A 17,328-nucleotide genomic window follows, 5' to 3' on the forward strand; every position below is an offset into this window, starting at 1 on the left:
GAATTCCAGAGCTGACAAGGTAAAAATCTGTCGTTCTGCCCCTGAACAAGGCAGTTAACCCACTGTTCCCAGGTAGGCCGTCATTGTAAATAATAATTTATTCTTAACTGACTTGCCTAGTTAAATTGTTTTTTTAAATTTTTATTTCACCTTTATTAAAATATAATAAATAAAAATAAAGTTTAAATAAAAAATGTAAACAGTACCAGCACCCACAAAGGGGTACAGCCACCTATTTTAGTCCAAGTCAAGCACTGGGGATAGTGTATAGGTGCAGGGTTAGATGGTGACGCAATTACATTTCTTTCCCTTCTTTCCCGTGTTGCAAAATGTGCAATACGCACTCCGACCTGCGAATGGCAGCAATAAGCAACACGTCGTCATAGTCTGACTGAAAGCTACACGAAGAAGAATCTCACGCAAACTGTCTTCAAAAGTTGGCAGTCCTGTGCGTTAGAAAATAATACCGATTGTCAGTTGCTAGCCTATTCTACGTTTAGTACATTATCCATATAGTATATTATTTATGGTAAATTCTATGCTAGTCTGTTACCTAGTTGTTATTTAATTTTCCCGTTGTTGATTTGATAGCAGGTAACTACAGGAACTAGGTATAGTTTGTGTAGCTAGCCTAACGTTAGCTAACGTAAATGTTGTTCAGTTACACCGGCTCAGAAGAATATGCAGCTATGTTGTCATTGATGTTTATTGCTCTGTTGGGTTTATTTAGGGTGTCTGTTTCTGGTTTAAAAGCCCCTAGTTCTCTGTAGTTGGTTAGCTAGCTATTCCATTGGCTAACGTTAGACATTTTAACATGAAGACGTCAACAAGTGCGGTCGTGATGCACATCTTCACTGTTGCTGTATGCAGCTTATTGCTGGTTGCTCAAGGGCAGCTGGACGACGACGAATGGCTTGATCCGCATGATATGTTGAACTACGATGCAAGCTCAAAGACCATGAGAAAGCCTGCTCAGCCTGCTGAGGTACAGTACAAAGCAGCTGTGCAATGCATGTTTCCGTGACATGAGTTCTATTGCTTTGTTGGTGTTTTTCCTTTTTCATATTATAGTAACTATATGAAACAAAATCATGAAATGTGAAAATACAGCAAACACTGTCTTGTCTCGTGATATTAATGTAATTGGATAACTAAATGAAGGTGATCTTCACAGCTGAACAATTACCCTAATGTACCCACCAAAAGAAGGGAATACAGCCAGGATGTGGATAAAATGGAAGTAAGGGAGTGCAACAACAAAGTGGAAGGGTTACAAAGAGAGGTTAGTGTTGGAAACAGATTTTCAACATCAAACATTATTTTGGACAACATCTCAAATGCTTATTCATTAAACAGTGGCAAAGTCACTTTTCTGTTGTTTTTTTTAGATTGAAGAGTACAAGAAGAAGATTACACAGGTTGCACAGCAGCCGTCAAGCAACCCAGTGTTCAAGCGATTCCTCACCAAGCTTCTGAAGGAGATTGAAAAAGTTGGCCTGGTACGTTTTGGCATTCTCTCAACTCATATGAACGCTGACAATAAATGCATCTTATTCTCTTTATGTAAAACAATTCCCCACTGTGTATTATCCACCTTCTTAAATGTATGTTACCACCTTGGAATGTAGTATGCTTTCTCTATGCTAAGTGCATATACGTTTGTTGTACTATTCCTTTCCTATTCCTTCCACCAGCCCACCGATCTCAAGAACGATATCCACTACGACGCCAAAGTGAAACTGTCTCGGCAAGCGGTGACGGAGATCCGGAAGCTTCTGGAGGGAATGGACACCTGGAGAACGGGGGCTTTGGACAATGCCCTCAGTCAGATCCTGGTGGATCTCAAACCACATGACTACGAGGCCTGGATATGGCACTTTGAGGACACCTTTGGTGTGGAGATCGACACAGTCATGAAGGTGAGAATGCGTAGCAGAGCTAGGGTTTTGATGCTGAAAACTAAATGGATTTATAATTGCACACACCACGTTTTATGTGGTTTGCCTAAAGTAAACAAAAGGTCTTTACTTGATCTACTCAATTTGACTCTGGTACGCAATGACTGACTGAGAAGCGCATAAAGCTAAATGGCACATTTGTGTTAATCATTAGTAGTAGAAATAAACCACTACGATTCAGAGCAGTAATTTAAACTCAATTCAAGACAAATGAGACCGAACTGACACTACTCGTTGGCATTACAGCGGCAGGAATATTTATCATTGACGTTACACTGCCTTCAGAAATGTCAAAATGTGTTCCAGCCTGAATTTTAAAATTGATTCAACTGAGATTATTTCTCATTGGCCTACATTCAATACCCCATAATGTCAAAGTGGAATTATGTTTTTAGACATTTTTACAAATGAATAAAAAATGAGAACCTGATATGTCTAAGTATTCAAACCCTTTGAGGCAAGCTTAAATATGTTCAGGAGTAAAAATGTGCTCAAGACACATAAGTTGGACTCATTCTGTGCGTATTAATGGTGTTTAACTTGATTTTTGAATGACTAACTCTTCTATTTCCCACACATACAATTATATGTAAGGTCCCTCAGTCGAGCAGTGAATTTCAAACACAGATTCAACCACAAACACCAGCGAGGTTTTGCAATCATGGCATAAAATTTATACCTGGCAAATGCGGGTAGATTAAAGTATTGGCGGGTAAGACTGTCTATTTCACCATACACATTGGCTGTGTATTTCTGGTGTTTTGTTTCATAGCTGATAACTGCACAAAGAAATATGACTCATATCCCATACTGCCTGGAGAGCTGCACGCTCTGAGTGAAGTGCTGATAGATTCAGCATGGTAAAGTTTTTAATTACACTTTGATTGGTGTATCAATACACCCAGTCAGTACAAAGATACAGGCGTCCTTAACTCAGTTGCCAGTGAGGAAGGAAACCACTCAGTGATTTCACTGTGGCCAATGGTGACTTTAACAGAGTTTAATGGCTGTGATGGGAGAAACTGAGGATGGATCAACATTGTAGTTATGCCACAATACTAACCTAACTGACAGAGTGAAAAGGAAGACAGTACAGAATAAAAAATATTCCAAAACATGCATCCTGTTTATAACAAGGCACTAAAGTAAAACTGCAAAAAAATTGGCAAAGCAATTCACTTTTTGTACTGAATACAAAGAATTATGTTTGAGGCAAATACTGTACAACACATTACTGAGTACCACTCTTCATATTTTCAAGCATATTGCTGGCTGCATCATGTTATGGGTATGCTTGTAATTGTTAAGGACTGGGGAGCACAGGCAAAATCCAAGAGGAAAAGCTGGTTCAGTCTGCTTTCCACCAGATACTGGGAGATGAATTCACCTTTCAGCAGGACAATAACCTAAAACACAAGGCCTAATCTACACTGGACTTGCTTACCAAGAAAGACATTGAATGTTCCTGAGTGGCCGAGTTACAGTTTTGACTTAAATCTGCTTGAAAGTCTATGGCATAACTTGAAAATGAGAAACCAATTTGACGGTGCTTGAAGACATTTGAAAATAATAATGGGCAAGTATTGTACAATCCAAGTGTGCAAAGCTCTTAGACTTACCCAGAAATCTGTAATTGCTGCCAAAGGTGTTAAAAAACAACACCTATATTGTCTCAGGGTTGTGAATACTTACAGCACCAGTCAAGTTTGGACACACCTACTCATTCAGGGGGTTTTCTTTGTTTTTTTTACTATTTTCTACATTGTAGAATAATAGTGAAGACATCGAAACCTATGAAATAACACATGGAATCATGTAGTAACTAAAAGTGTTAAATAAATCTAAATATTTAAAATTCTTCAAATAGCCACCCTTTGCCTTGGCAGCGTTGCACACTCTTGGCATTCTCTAAACCAGTTTCACCTGGAATGCTTTTCCAACAGTCTTCCCACATGCTTAGCTGGCCGATTTTCCTTCACTCTGCGGTCAAACTCATCCCAAACCATCTCAATTGGGTTGAGGTTGGGTGATTTGTGGAGGCCAGGTCATCTGATGCAGCACTCCATCACTCTCCTTCTTGGTCAAATAGCCCTTACACAGCCTGTTGAAAAACAAATGATAGTCCCACTAATCACAAACCAGATGGGAGGGCGTATTGCTCAAGAATGGGATACCTAGTCAGTTGTACAACTGAAATGTGTTGACCCCTTTGAATCGGAGAGGTGTGGGGGGCTGTCTTAATCAACATCCACTTCTGCGGCGCCTGGTGAACAGTGGGTTAACTGCCTTGCTCAGGGGCAGAACGACATATTTTTACCTTGTCAGCTCGGGGATTTAATCCAGCAACCTTTCAGTTACTGACCCAACGCTCTAACCACTAGGCTCGCTGTGGTAGCCATGCTGGTTCAGTGTGCCTTAAATTCGAAATAAATGACAGACCGTGTCACCATCACACCACCTCCATGCTCCACTCTCGGAACCACACATGCGGAGATCATCAGTTCACCTATTGGGCGTCTCATAAAGACACGGCAGTTGGAACCAAAAATGTGGACTCATCAGACCAAATGTCCATTGCCTGTGTTTCTTGGCCCAAACAAGTCTCTTCTTATTGGTACCCTTTAGTGGTTTCTTTGCAGCAATTTGACCATGAAGGCAAGACTCAGTCTCTGAACAGTTGATGTCGAGATGTCTGTTACTTGAACTCTGAAGCATTTATTTAGGCTGCAATTTCTGAGGCTGGTAACTCGAATGAACTTATCCTCTGCAGCAGAGGTAACTGCGGGTCTTCCTTTCCAGTGGAGGTCCTAATGAGAGCCAGTTTCATCATAGCGCTTGATGGTTTTTGAGACGGCACTTTCAAAGTTCTTGAAATTGAAAGCCATTGACTGACCTTCATGTCATAATGATGGACTGTCGTTTCCCTTTGCTTATTTGAGCTGTTATTTCCATAATATGGACTTTGGTCTTTTACCAGATAGGGGTGGCTTCTGTATACCACCCCTACCTTATCTCAAATGCATTAAGAAGGAAAGAAATTCCACAAATTACCAAGGCACACCTGTTAATTGAAATGCTTTCAGGGTGACTACCTCATGAAGCTTGCTGAGAGAATGCAAAGCTGTCAAGGCAAAGAGTGGCTACTTTGAATACATGTTAAATATATTTTGATAACACTTTTGGTTACGACATAATTCCATTCGTTATTTAATTGTATTGATGTCTGGACTATTATTCTACAATGTAAAAAAAAAAAAAAAACTGGAATGAGTAGGTGTCAACTTTTGACTGGTATGTCTATTAGATATTTAATTTTCAGTCAAACATTTTTCTAAAAACATGTTTTCAGTTTGTCATTGTGTAGATGGGTGAGAATCTATTTGAATTCAGGCTGTAACACAGTAAAATGTTGAAGTGGTGTGAATACTTTCTGAAGGTACTGTATTTAAAGGGCATCTTTCTCCCAGGTGTCTGTGTGGGTCTTAATCATAGTGGTCATCATCTGCAGTGAGCTGTGGTCTACAGTCTCCTGGTTTGTCCAGTTCAAGAGAATCTTTGCCATCTGCTTCTTCATCAGTCTGGTCTGGAATTGGTTCTATCTCTACAAGGTAAATTAACACACACACACACATTTCCACATGCTAATTACCCCTTACTGTCTGACTAAAGTTCAGTAGTACATTAATATAATTATCTGAAAGAATAGGTGCAAAGCTCTAACTGCCAGTGGCCATTCTGGCATCCTTCAGTGTAGGGTTTTCCTGACTCAGGATTGGTTCATGTTCTGAGGGTAAAAGTGTAGGCTAAACACTACAATATTCTTTCAGGTCTCTGCAAATAATGTTTTTTTTGGGGCGGGGTTTATAGACGTTATTTCAGGTATTTCTAAATGCCGTCTCTATTCTTCAAAACTCAGTCAACTGAATTAAGGAACACTACCAAGGAATATCTTGAGAGAAACCACATTTCTTGCCAGGAGAGCTCGACTGTGACTGGTTAGTTGTGATTGGGAGATGAGGGATTAAAGCAGGTGTAGTACTGGGGTTTTAACTGTGTGTGTGTGGTCCTGGGGGTGGCGGCACTACTGCTAGACCAGCCTCCAGCACACGAATGACACAATGTTAATCCACCATATGTTACTGGATTTTCTCGACCTGTCAGATTGCGTTTGCCGAGCACCAAAACAAAATGGTGAAGATGGAGGGCGTCGACGCAAAATGCACTGGGAGGAAGAAAATTGACTGGTGGGATAACTTGAAGGGTGAGATGTAAAAATAACACGAGCATTGCATCACACCTTTCCACAGGGGGATCAGATTTGCATCATCTCAGAAATATAAGTGAAGCTACATTTTATTGAATGCATCATACTTTCGTAATCAAATCAAATCAAATTATTTATATAGCCCTTCGTACATCAGCTGATATCTCAAAGTGCTGTATGAAACCCAGCCTAAAACCCCAAACAGCAAACAATGCAGGTGTAAAAGCACGGTGGCTAGGAAAAACTCCCTAGAAAGGCCAAAACCTAGGAAGAAACCTGCTATGTGGGGTGGCCAGTCCTCTTCTGGCTGTGCCGGGTAGAGATTATAACAGAACATGACCAAGATGTTCAAATGTTCATAAATGACCAGCATGGTCATAATAATAAGAAACAGTAAACTGGAGCAGCAGCAGTCAGGTGGAATGGGGACAGCAAGGAGCCATCATGTCAGGTAGTCCTGGGGCACTGTCCTAGGGCTCAGGTCCTCCGAGAGAGAGAGAAAGAAAGAGAGAATTAGAGAGAGCATATGTGGGGTGGCCAGTCCTCTTTGGCTGTGCCGGGTGGAGATTATAACAGAACGTGGCCAAGATGTTCAAATGTTCATAAATGACCCAGCATGGTTGAATAATAGTAAGGCAGAACAGTTGAAACTGGAGCAATCATTGGTGCATGACTATACAATAAAGTACACATTACTTCTCACTTGTTTCTGGCAAATAATAGAATGCCGTTTATAAGAAAATAGCTTAATACACATGGTCTTATACATTTTGACAAATTTGTTGCGTTAAGTTTACTGCACATCGGTTTGTTGTCGTGAAGCCTACTGTAGTGTACTCCTCTCTGCCTGTACCACAGATTGGTACAGAGGTGCCATGACTCTCCAAGACGATCCATGTAAGATGTACTACGAAGTCCTCATGGTCAACCCCATCCTTCTCGTACCACCAACTAAGGTAACCTATTTTTGGTGACCTGGGAAAGTCCATTTCCATTTAGCAAATTCGGGAAGTAAACTGACATTCCACTTCAAGTTTTCAGTCTACTTCCAGAAATTACTGCATTGAAATAGAATTGACCTAACCCTGTTGACGGCTAACCTATTCAACAGGCCAGGACTGCGAGATCGTCACCCATACCTTACTCTTGTCACTCAATTAACCATTTGAGTATCCTCAAATGTACATATTGCCATGTTCACTTCTTAAAACTTTGTCTATTTAACAATGCAATATCAATCTAATTCAGTGTCTGACTGCAATGTGGGTTTTATTAACTTGGACTGCAATGTGGGTTTTATTAACTTGGACTGCAATGTGGGTTTTATTAACTTGGACTGCAATGTGGGTTTTATTAACTTGGACTGCAATGTGGGTTTTATTAACTTGGACTGCAATGTGGGTTTTATTAACTTGAACTACAAATGGAATTGACCCCAACCCTGTTGACAACTATCTTTTAGCCTATTTCCTGGACCTGTAGGATGCAGTGTGATAATGCATCATCTCTCTGTCTCTGAAGGCTATCACTATGACCATCACCACCTTCTTCACGGAGCCTCTGAAGCACATTGGTCAGGGGATCAGCGAGTTCCTACGAGCCCTCCTCAAGGACCTACCGGTCACCTTGCAGATCCCTGTGCTAGTCACCATCGTGCTCTCCATCCTGGTAAGGACACGCGCACACGCAAAGAAACACTGTCACAAGGTCTGGGGTCAATTCCATTTAAATTCTGTCAAATCAGGAAGTGAATTGGTGGTAAATTCTTGAACGAGTATTTCTATTTACTTCCTGTGCTGAAATGGAATTGATCCTGACTCACCCAGCAGTCATACAAACTGGTTCCTGCCTGTCCCTGAAGCAGTAAATGTTTTCCTCAGGTCTTCATGTATGGCAGCGCTCAGGCCGCTATCCAGCATGGCATCACCAGACCGCTGCGTGTCGGTGGGCCCAGGGATCCCTCTCCCCCAGCCTTGGATCAGCCCATGCCTGAGGCCCGTCTGAGAGGGACAGACCACAACCCACAGGCAGGGGGGGACGCCCCTCAATACTCCCCTCTCCCGCTTAGACGCCGACTAGGACCAGCAGCCAACCAGGGGGCTCAGGACAGGACCTATGTCGGCCAGAGGAGCCCCCCCCCCAGGGCGCAAAAGGAACCGACCAGGAGGTACGTGGAGACCCTGAGGAACACCGACTGGCGGTACAGCGAGGACAAGATTATCTCAGAGTGTTGGGAAGATTTCACTGATGCAGAGGATACCAACCTGCTAACGGTAGAGGGTAATGCCAACATTCAGGCAGATATGCAAGAAGAACCAGTTGAAGTTGGATCCACAACAGAAGGCAATGACTCGCAAGAAGCTAAACCCTCTCCAGTGAAAGCTAAAGCCAAACCAGATGAGGACGTGGCATCTGACTCTAAAGGGGCAGCTGATAGCATGGCTGAGCACCAGGCTGAGTATACTGGAGGTCGCGCCAGCCCAGTGCATGCAACTCCAGCAAGTGGTCTCGGGCACGAGCAAGATGAGAAATTCTTGAAACACGAACCAGAGAGCGTGTCAGTCGCTGCTCAGCTTAAGTAGCACATCCAGTGTAGCAGGTCTGATAGGCCAATACATAGGCTTCATTCTAAGCGGTATGCTAATGGATATTGGAAACTGTTTCTGGGTACAGTCAGTAAGCCCCCTGTCCTTGTATGTTAAAATGCTTACCACAGCATTTTATATGGGATGATTCAGATTCTACATAAATTGGTAAATTGTACCTTTTCTTAAATCAGCTAATTCAGTGTTTTTAAATTTGTTACTCCTGTTTTCTTTTTGCTGTCTCACGTTGTTATTGCTTTTGTTTGTGTGCCTGGTCAATGTGCATGTACTGTCAACACAACACCCATGTTTATGAATGACGTATGTATGTTGTGCAATAATCCTGTCACTATTTTGTGGCAACTCGCCATCTCTTCTGAAATGATGTGAATTATGTTTGTGTTTAGGGCTTGACATTTTATAGATTTGAGTTCACATCACCATATCAAACAGTTTCCCTGATCAGAATAGAATCACTGGTGTCTGGATGCAATGGATTGCTGTTCTCCCAATATCGGAGCAGGATTGCACTGATAGGCAGAGCGGTCTTTCAATCATCCCTGGTTGCGAGATCCGTGTGTAGCCACACGTGCACATTTGTTGATATTCCTTGCTAATTAGTGAGTTATTTGCACAGTTATAGCAAACAGGCTTCATATGGTAATGAAAATCATGTAAAAGTCATGGTGTTGGTGCATCGGCTGCATGTATGCATGCGAGTGGGCCGGGAGAGGGAGACATTGCAGCATGTAGGCCTAGCCTGTAAAATAAAGACGAGACAGCCAATTCAACACATCTTGTAGCCTGGCTAGTTAACTACAGTGCATTCGGAAAGTATTCAAATCCCTTTCCTTTTTCCCCACATTGTTACATTACAGCCTGTAACGTAATGAATTCATTGTTTTCCTCAAGCTACACCAATACCCCATAGTGACAAAGCTGAAATAATTTATGTAAACAAGTATTCAGACACTTTGCTATGATACTCAACATTAAGCTCAGGTGCATCCTTGATATGTCCACCTGTTGTAAATTCAATTGATTGGACATGATTTTGAAAGGCACACCTGTCTATATAAGGTCCCACAGTTGATAGTGCATGTGAAAACCAAGCCATGAGGTTGAAGGAATTGTTCGTAAAGCCCTGAGACAGGATTGTGTCGAGGCACAGATCTGGGGAAAGGTACCAAAACATTTCTGCAGCATTGAAGGTCCCCCAGAACAGTGGCCATCATTCTTAAATGGAAGAAGTTTGGAACTACCAACACTCTTCCTAGAGCTGGCCACCTGGCAAACTGAACCATCGGGGGAGAAGGGCCTTGGTCAGGGACGTGACCAAGAACTCAATGGTCACTGATTGAGCGCTAGAGTTCCTCTGTGGAGATGGGAGAACCTTCCAGAAGGACAACCATCTCTGCAGCACTCTACCAATCAGGCCTTTATGGTAGAGTGGCCAGACGGAAGCCACTTCTGAATAAAAGGCACAGGACAGCCCGCTTGGAGTTTGCCAGAAGGCACCTAAAGACTCTCAGAACATGAGGACTCTGACCATGAGAAACAAGATTCTCTGCTCTGATGAAAACCAAGATTATGGTATTGCCAGCCTAGAGTATTTGAAAATAACCTCTGATTCGCTATGCATCAATACTCAAGTGTAAATTCTGAAACTGTGTGCTCATGTTTGTTTGTGTGCTCATGTTGCGTGCGTGCCTGTTGTCATGATGTGCCCTGGGGGGAGGATCATAGCCCCCCCCCCCCTCCTCTCTCTCCAGTATTATGGCTTTACGACAGGTAAGACACATGGTAGAAACTGCCATGCAGTATTGAGGGAGAGAGTCGATCAGAAAAGAGCTTCTCTTAGTTTAAAACTCCTAATCCCAAAATGGGAGAACTAAACAATATTTCTACTTTTGGGAATGGTCCGTGGACAGTCATGTTGAGTGCGTTTCATTTGGTACGTGCGCATAGACGTTACACATTACGTCGTCGTCATGGAACCGCCCTTTTCTACTCCAGAGTATAAAACCACCCGTGATGAAATGTACATTTCATGCCAAAGAGACCCCACCTTAAGCCGGACGTCTCGAATGGTTAAGAAGTTAGAGAACGCCGGGACAGAGTCCCAACGTTGGAATGGCTACAATTCTATAGGCCACGGAAACCATACAGCTGTAGTTTAGCTACACGGCTGGAAATGGTTAAACTCAGTCTATCGATCACAACAGAATAAGAGCAAATCTTAGACGTATAATTACTAGTCTGCAGCTAGTAATTATGTAAATCTAGAACGAGAATACCGACAACCGCCAAAACATCAACCCCATAAGAACATTTCCGAATGGTACTCTGAAGTAACCATTCTAACCACCTACAACCACGAAAGGCATTGTGACTTTTGGGAAAGTGAACCAGACACTTTGAACTCTATAGGACGATCGAGTATTCCAACAGAGAAGACAACGTCATACGGGCATAAATATATACATAGCAATTATTCTTGAATGAGGGGCCTTAAATGTGCGAATGATTAGCATTTCAATAATTATAATTATCCACTGTGTGTAGTGAATCCATTTTGTCTTTCCCGCTCTCGCAGTCCACACCCCTCTCCTTTGTCTACCAAGCCGTCATATCTGCTAAGGACTTTTCTATCACTATTAGTAACCAATATCTACTGTTTTATCTTATTCTGTGTGATTATTTGGTAAATAAATAATTTAGACAATTTGTATATTGCCGATTCATTTTGGAAACTATGGTTCGTGCAGATATCCAAGAGTTTGCGACATTCTGTAATGAGAACTGATGAGGTAATAATAAATTCATTATCTGATCAAATAGTCTTCTATTAAAATATCTGAAGAGTTTTATATTGGGAAAATTATAACTTTAATCTCAACATTTTCCATGGTGCCCCGACTTCCTAGTTAATGAATGTTTACATGATTCGTTTAATCACATAATTAAACTGATTTGATATGTCTTCACATTTTAATGATTTATTAATTTTTTTAAATTTGACCTTTATTTAACCAGGCAAGTCAGTTAAGAACATATTCTTATTTTCAATGACGGCCTGGGAACAGTGGGTTAACTGCCTGTTCAGGGGCAGAACGACAGATTTGTACCTTGTCAGCTCGGGGGTTTGAACTCGCAACCTTACGGTTACTAGTCCAACACGCTACGCTACGCTGCGCTGCCGCCCCAATGATAGGTAAGACACGACACTGTCTTTGTTTGCTGAAATCCATACTATTTTTATAAAACGTTAATCATATACAATTACCGACTGTTTCCTTGTTGAGATTCAATTGGCACATGCATTTGCACTGAGTTGCAATCTTAGAGCAACAGCGATGAAGACCCAGTCAGTGATTTGTATTTGATTAACTCTAGTCTGTACTCAATTCTTTGGAGGAGTTGAGGTACTAGGCAAATCACAATACAGTACACTACAGTATCAACTGTATGAATCCGACATTGGATACCTGATGCCTGCATGTAGTCCGCCAGCAGTGGTTCCAGTGACTCACATTTCAACATTAATCTGCTATATTGTTACTTCATTCTGCTCTGATAATAAACATCCTCTCGCCGGACAAATCAATCATCTTTTTAACCAGATGTTGAACATTCTCTAGATTTTGCTCGCCTGAAGTATTGTGATAAATTGCAGGCCACACTACTTGCCTAGAGAGTTTTCAGCTATACTTTTCGTGGCTGTTTATTTACCATCACAGACATGCTGGCACTAAGACCACACTCAGTCAGCTGTATAAGGTAATAAGCAAACAGGAAACCACTCACCCAGAGGCGGCGCTCCTAGTGGCCGGAGACTTTAATGCAGGGGAACTTAAATCAGTTCTACCAAATATCTATCAACATGTTAAATGTGCAAACAGAGGGGAAAACATTCTAGATCAACTGTACTCCACACACAGAGACGCGTACAAAGATCTCCCTCGCCCTCCATTTGGTAAATCCAACCACAACTCTTTCCTCCTGATTCCTGCTTACAAGAAAAAATGAAAGCAGGAAGCACCAGTGACTCAGTCTATAAAAAAAAGTGGTCAGATGAAGCAGATGCTAAACTACAGGACTGTTTTGCTATCATAGACTGGAACATGTTCCGGGATTCTTCCAGTGCATTGAGGGAGTACACCAGTCACTGGCTTTATCAATAAGTGCATCGAGGACATCGTCCCCACAGTGACTGTACGTACATACCCCTACCAGAAGCCATGGATTACAGGCAACATTCGCACTGAGCTAAAGGGTATAGCTGCCGCTTTCAAGGTGTGGGACTCTAACCCGGAAGCTTACAAGAAATCCTGCTATGCCCTGCGACAAACCATCAAACGGGCATAGCGTCAATACAGGGCTAAGATTGAATCATACTACACCGGCTCCAATGCTCGTCTTATGTGGCAGGGCTTGCAAACTATTACAGACTACAAAGGGAAGCACAGCCGCGAGCTGCCTAGTGACAAGAGCATACCAGACGAGCTAAATCACTTCTATGCACGCAACACTGAGGCATGCATGAGAGCATCAGCTGTTCCAGATGTCTGTGTGATCACGCTCTCCGTAGCTGACGTTAGTAAGACCATTAACCTCTTCGAGATAGGGGGCGCTCTTTTAATTTTTGGATAAAAAACGTTCCCGTTTTCAACAAGATATTTTGTCACGAAAAGATGCTCGACTATGCATGGAATTGACAGCCTTGGAAAGACAAACCTCTGATGTTTCCAAAACTGCAAAGATATTATCTGTGAGTGCCCCAGAACTAATGCTACAGGCGAAACCAAGATGAAGTTTCATACAGGAAATGCCCCAGATTCTGAAGGCGCTGTGTTCCAATGTCTCCTTATATGGCTGTGAATGCGCCAGGAATGAGCCTGCGCTTTCTGTCGTTTCCCCCCATTGTCTGCAGCATTGTGACGTGTTTGTAGGCATATCATTGGAAGATTGACCATAAGAGACTACATTTACCTGGTGTCCCGCCCGGTGTCCCGTGTCGAAATTATTGCGTAATCTGTAGGTCCATGCGCGTTCCATTTCTTCAGAAGAGAAAGTCAACTGCAACGATGGATTTTATCGTAGATATGTGAAAAACATCTTGAGGATTGATTCTAAACATCGGTTTGCCATGTTTCTGTCGATTATTATGGAGTTAATTTGGAAAAAGGTTCGCGTTTTTAATGACTTTTTTTCTTTTTTTCCTTACCCAAACGTGATGAACAAAACGGATTAGTCGACACAAATAATATTTATTGTAAAAACTGAACATTTGCTTTCTAACAGAGTCTCCTCATTGAAAACATCTGAAGTTCTTCAAAGGTAAATTATTTTATTTGAATGCTTTTCTGGTTTTTGTTAAAATGTTGCCTGCTGAATGCTAACGCTAAATGCTACGTTAGCTATCAATACTGTTACACAAATGCTTGTTTTGCAATGGTTGAGAAGCATATTTTGAAAATCTAAGCTTGAGAGCAAATATAATCATTTCATTTGCGATTTTCATGAATAGTTAACGTTGCGTTATGGTAATGAGCTTGAGGCTGTAGTCACGATATCGGATCCGGGATGGCTCGACGCAAGAAGTTAAACAGGTCAACATATACAAGGCTGCAGGGCCAGACGAAGTACCAGGACGTGTGCTCCGGGCATGTGCTGACCAAATGGCAGGTGTCTTCACTGACATTGTCAACATGTCCCTGTGAGTCTAATGCCAACATGTTTCAAGCAGAACACCATAGTCCCTGTGCCCAAGAACACAAAGGAAACCTGCCTAAATTACTAAATGACCCATAGCACTCCGTAGCCATGAAGTGCTTTGAAAGGCTGGTAATGGCTCACATCAACACCGTTATCCCAGAAAACCTAGACCCGCTCCAATTTGCATACCGTCCAAACAGATCCACAGATGATGCAATCTCTATTGCATTCCACACTGCCCTTTCCCACCTGGACAAAAGGAACACTTACGTGAGAATGCTATTCATTGACTACAGCTCAGCGTTCAACACCATAGTATCCTCAAAGCTCATCACTAAGCTAAGAATTCTGGGACTAAAGAACCTCCTTCTGCAACTGGATCCTGGACTTCTTGACGGGCCGCCCCCAGGTGGTGAGGGTAGGTAGCAACACATTTGCCACGCTGATCCTCGACACTCGAGTCCCCCAGTGCATGCTCAGTCCCCTCCTGTACTCCCTGTTCACCCACAACTGCATGGCCAGGCACGACTCCAACACCATTAAGTTTGCAGACGACACAACAGTGGTAGGCCTGATCACCGACAATGACGAGACAGCCTATAGGGAGGAGGTCAGAGACCTGGCCGGGCGGTGCCAGAATAACAACTTATCCCTCAACTTAAACAAGACTAAGGAGATGATGTGGACTACAGGAAAAGGAGGAACGAGCACGCCCCCATTCTCATCGACAGGGCTGTAGTAGAGCAGGTTGAGAGCTTCAAGTTCCTTGGTGTCCACATCACCAACCAACTAGAATGGTCCAAACACACCAAGACAGCCGTGAAGATTGCACGGCCGTCCTATTCCCCCTCGGGAAACTAAAAAGATTTGGCATGGGTCCTGAGATCCTCAAAATCTCTATAGCTGCAACGTCGAGAGCATCCTGACTGGTTGCATCACTGCCTGGTACAGCAATTGCTTGGCCTCCGACCGCAAGGCACTACAGAGGATAGTGCGTACGGCCCAGGACATCACTGGGGCTAAGCTGCCTGCCATCCAGGACCTCTACACCAGGCAGTGTCAGAGGAAGGCCCCCAGGACCCCAGCCACCCCAGTTATAGACTGTTCTCTCTACTACAGCATGGCAAGCGGTACCAAAGTGCCAAGTGTAGGACTAAAAGGCTTCTCAACAGTTTTTACCCCCAAGCCATAAGACTCCTGAACAGGTAATCAAATGGCTACCCGGACTATTTGCATTGTGTGCCCCCCGCAACCCCTCTTATGCTGCTGCTACTCTCTGTTTATCATATATGCATAGTCACTTTGACTATACATTCATGGACATACTACCTCAATTGGGGAGACCAACCAGTGCTCCCGCACATTGGCTAACCGGGTTATCTGCATTGTGTCCCGCCACCCACCAACACCTCTTTTACGCTACTGCTACTCTCTGTCCATCATATATGCATAGTCACTTTCACCATATCTACATGTACGTACTACCTTAATTAGCCTGACTATCCGGTGTCTGTATGTAGCCTCGCTACTGTTATTTTTCACTCTCTTTTTATTTCTTGACTTACCTATTGTTCACCTAATACATTTTTTGCACTATTGGTTAGAGTCTGTAAGTAAGCATTTCACTGTAAGGTCTGTTGTATTCAGCGCACGTGACAAACTTTGATTTGATATTTCTGCAGAATGTTATTTTTGTACTTTTGATACGAAAGGTGTTTCAACTATGGTTATAAATGTTTCCATTTCTATTAAGAGTTAAGACTTTCAGAAGCTCTCAAATCAATAAGCCTAACATGAAATGTTGGTAGAAAATGTAATTCAGTGAACTTGTCTTAGTCAGTAAATTACACTGTACAACTACAAAACAATATGCTGCCACCAACAATTAATATTAGCATTTTCTAACCAAAAACCTATTTAATTCAATGCCCACCAGTTAGCATACTCTAAAGTGAAATGCCCAAAAAGTCTCAAAATAACTTCAAACCCAGAGATTTGAGTGTTTATTCAACTTGAAAAGAATCCTGAATACACCTGACCTGCTATTTTTAAACATGGGTCATGGGTCTAAGCAATGTGATATGTAGAATTGTGCTTTAAAACAAAATAATAATGGTGGTCTAGACAACATTCATGATTAGGAAATCTATTTTCAAAATTTGGCAGCTCTGACATGTGTAATGTAATTGAACAGAGTCATGATCAAGAGCTATAGGGTTAGTGTTCCCACACTGCCATATCTCCATGTTACAGTGCTTGTTTATGGAAAACAAGGTTGACTACCTGTGCTAATTACCTATCTAGCATGTTCCAAACACCTGTGTGTCAGCATAACTTGGGAAGTGTAGTTTCGTTGGATGGAGGCACCTATCGCTGTATGGATCTGTGCAAAACTGCTACAGTAAGTGTATATTTTTATTTTAATGATTCTTTCTTGCTGATGAAAGATAAGGGCCATATGTTTTGAAAGCAATGATTATTGAGGTTTCTAAATTTTAAAACTCAGCATCCGGACTAGTTCATGAGGCAGTCATGGGCAATGTGCCTAAAATGTTTTGAGAGAACTGAGCAAATTTCAGGTCTACTGAGGCTGTACACACCTAAGTTACAGTTAACAGTGGCCATGTAGACTACTGTAGCTATTTGATCATAATGTAGGCTTACCAGAGTGGCCTACCATCAAGATCAATGGAGAAAATGCATCCCATACATTTGAACATGGAAATAGCTGTTCTATTATTCAGCCTATAGTAGCAGCCAATCTGTGGTGTTCAATGTAGGCCTACATTCTATGAGACTTGAA

The 17,328-nt window shown here is 42.2% G+C and overlaps 1 protein-coding gene across 2 annotated transcripts; it reads left to right on the forward strand.

Moving 5' to 3' along the window:
* The first annotated feature begins 399 nt into the window (after nucleotides 1-399).
* clcc1 (chloride channel CLIC-like 1) lies at nucleotides 400-11,534 on the forward strand. Of its 2 annotated transcripts, XM_035792841.2 has the most exons (10): nucleotides 400-594; nucleotides 871-985; nucleotides 1,175-1,282; nucleotides 1,389-1,499; nucleotides 1,695-1,919; nucleotides 5,426-5,566; nucleotides 6,120-6,219; nucleotides 7,081-7,178; nucleotides 7,744-7,890; nucleotides 8,103-11,534. In XM_035792841.2, the coding sequence occupies exons 2-10, from the start codon at nucleotides 929-931 to the stop codon at nucleotides 8,802-8,804; spliced, it is 1,689 nt and encodes a 562-aa protein (XP_035648734.1). In that variant the 5' UTR covers nucleotides 400-594; nucleotides 871-928; the 3' UTR covers nucleotides 8,805-11,534. The 2 variants fall into 2 exon arrangements, with proteins under 2 accessions (XP_035648734.1, XP_035648733.1); XM_035792840.2 differs by having other exon boundaries at nucleotides 400-985.
* The last annotated feature ends 5,794 nt before the right edge of the window (nucleotides 11,535-17,328 follow it).

This window comes from Oncorhynchus keta, chromosome 19 (genome assembly GCF_023373465.1).
Source record: "Oncorhynchus keta strain PuntledgeMale-10-30-2019 chromosome 19, Oket_V2, whole genome shotgun sequence".
NCBI lineage: Eukaryota > Metazoa > Chordata > Actinopteri > Salmoniformes > Salmonidae > Oncorhynchus > Oncorhynchus keta.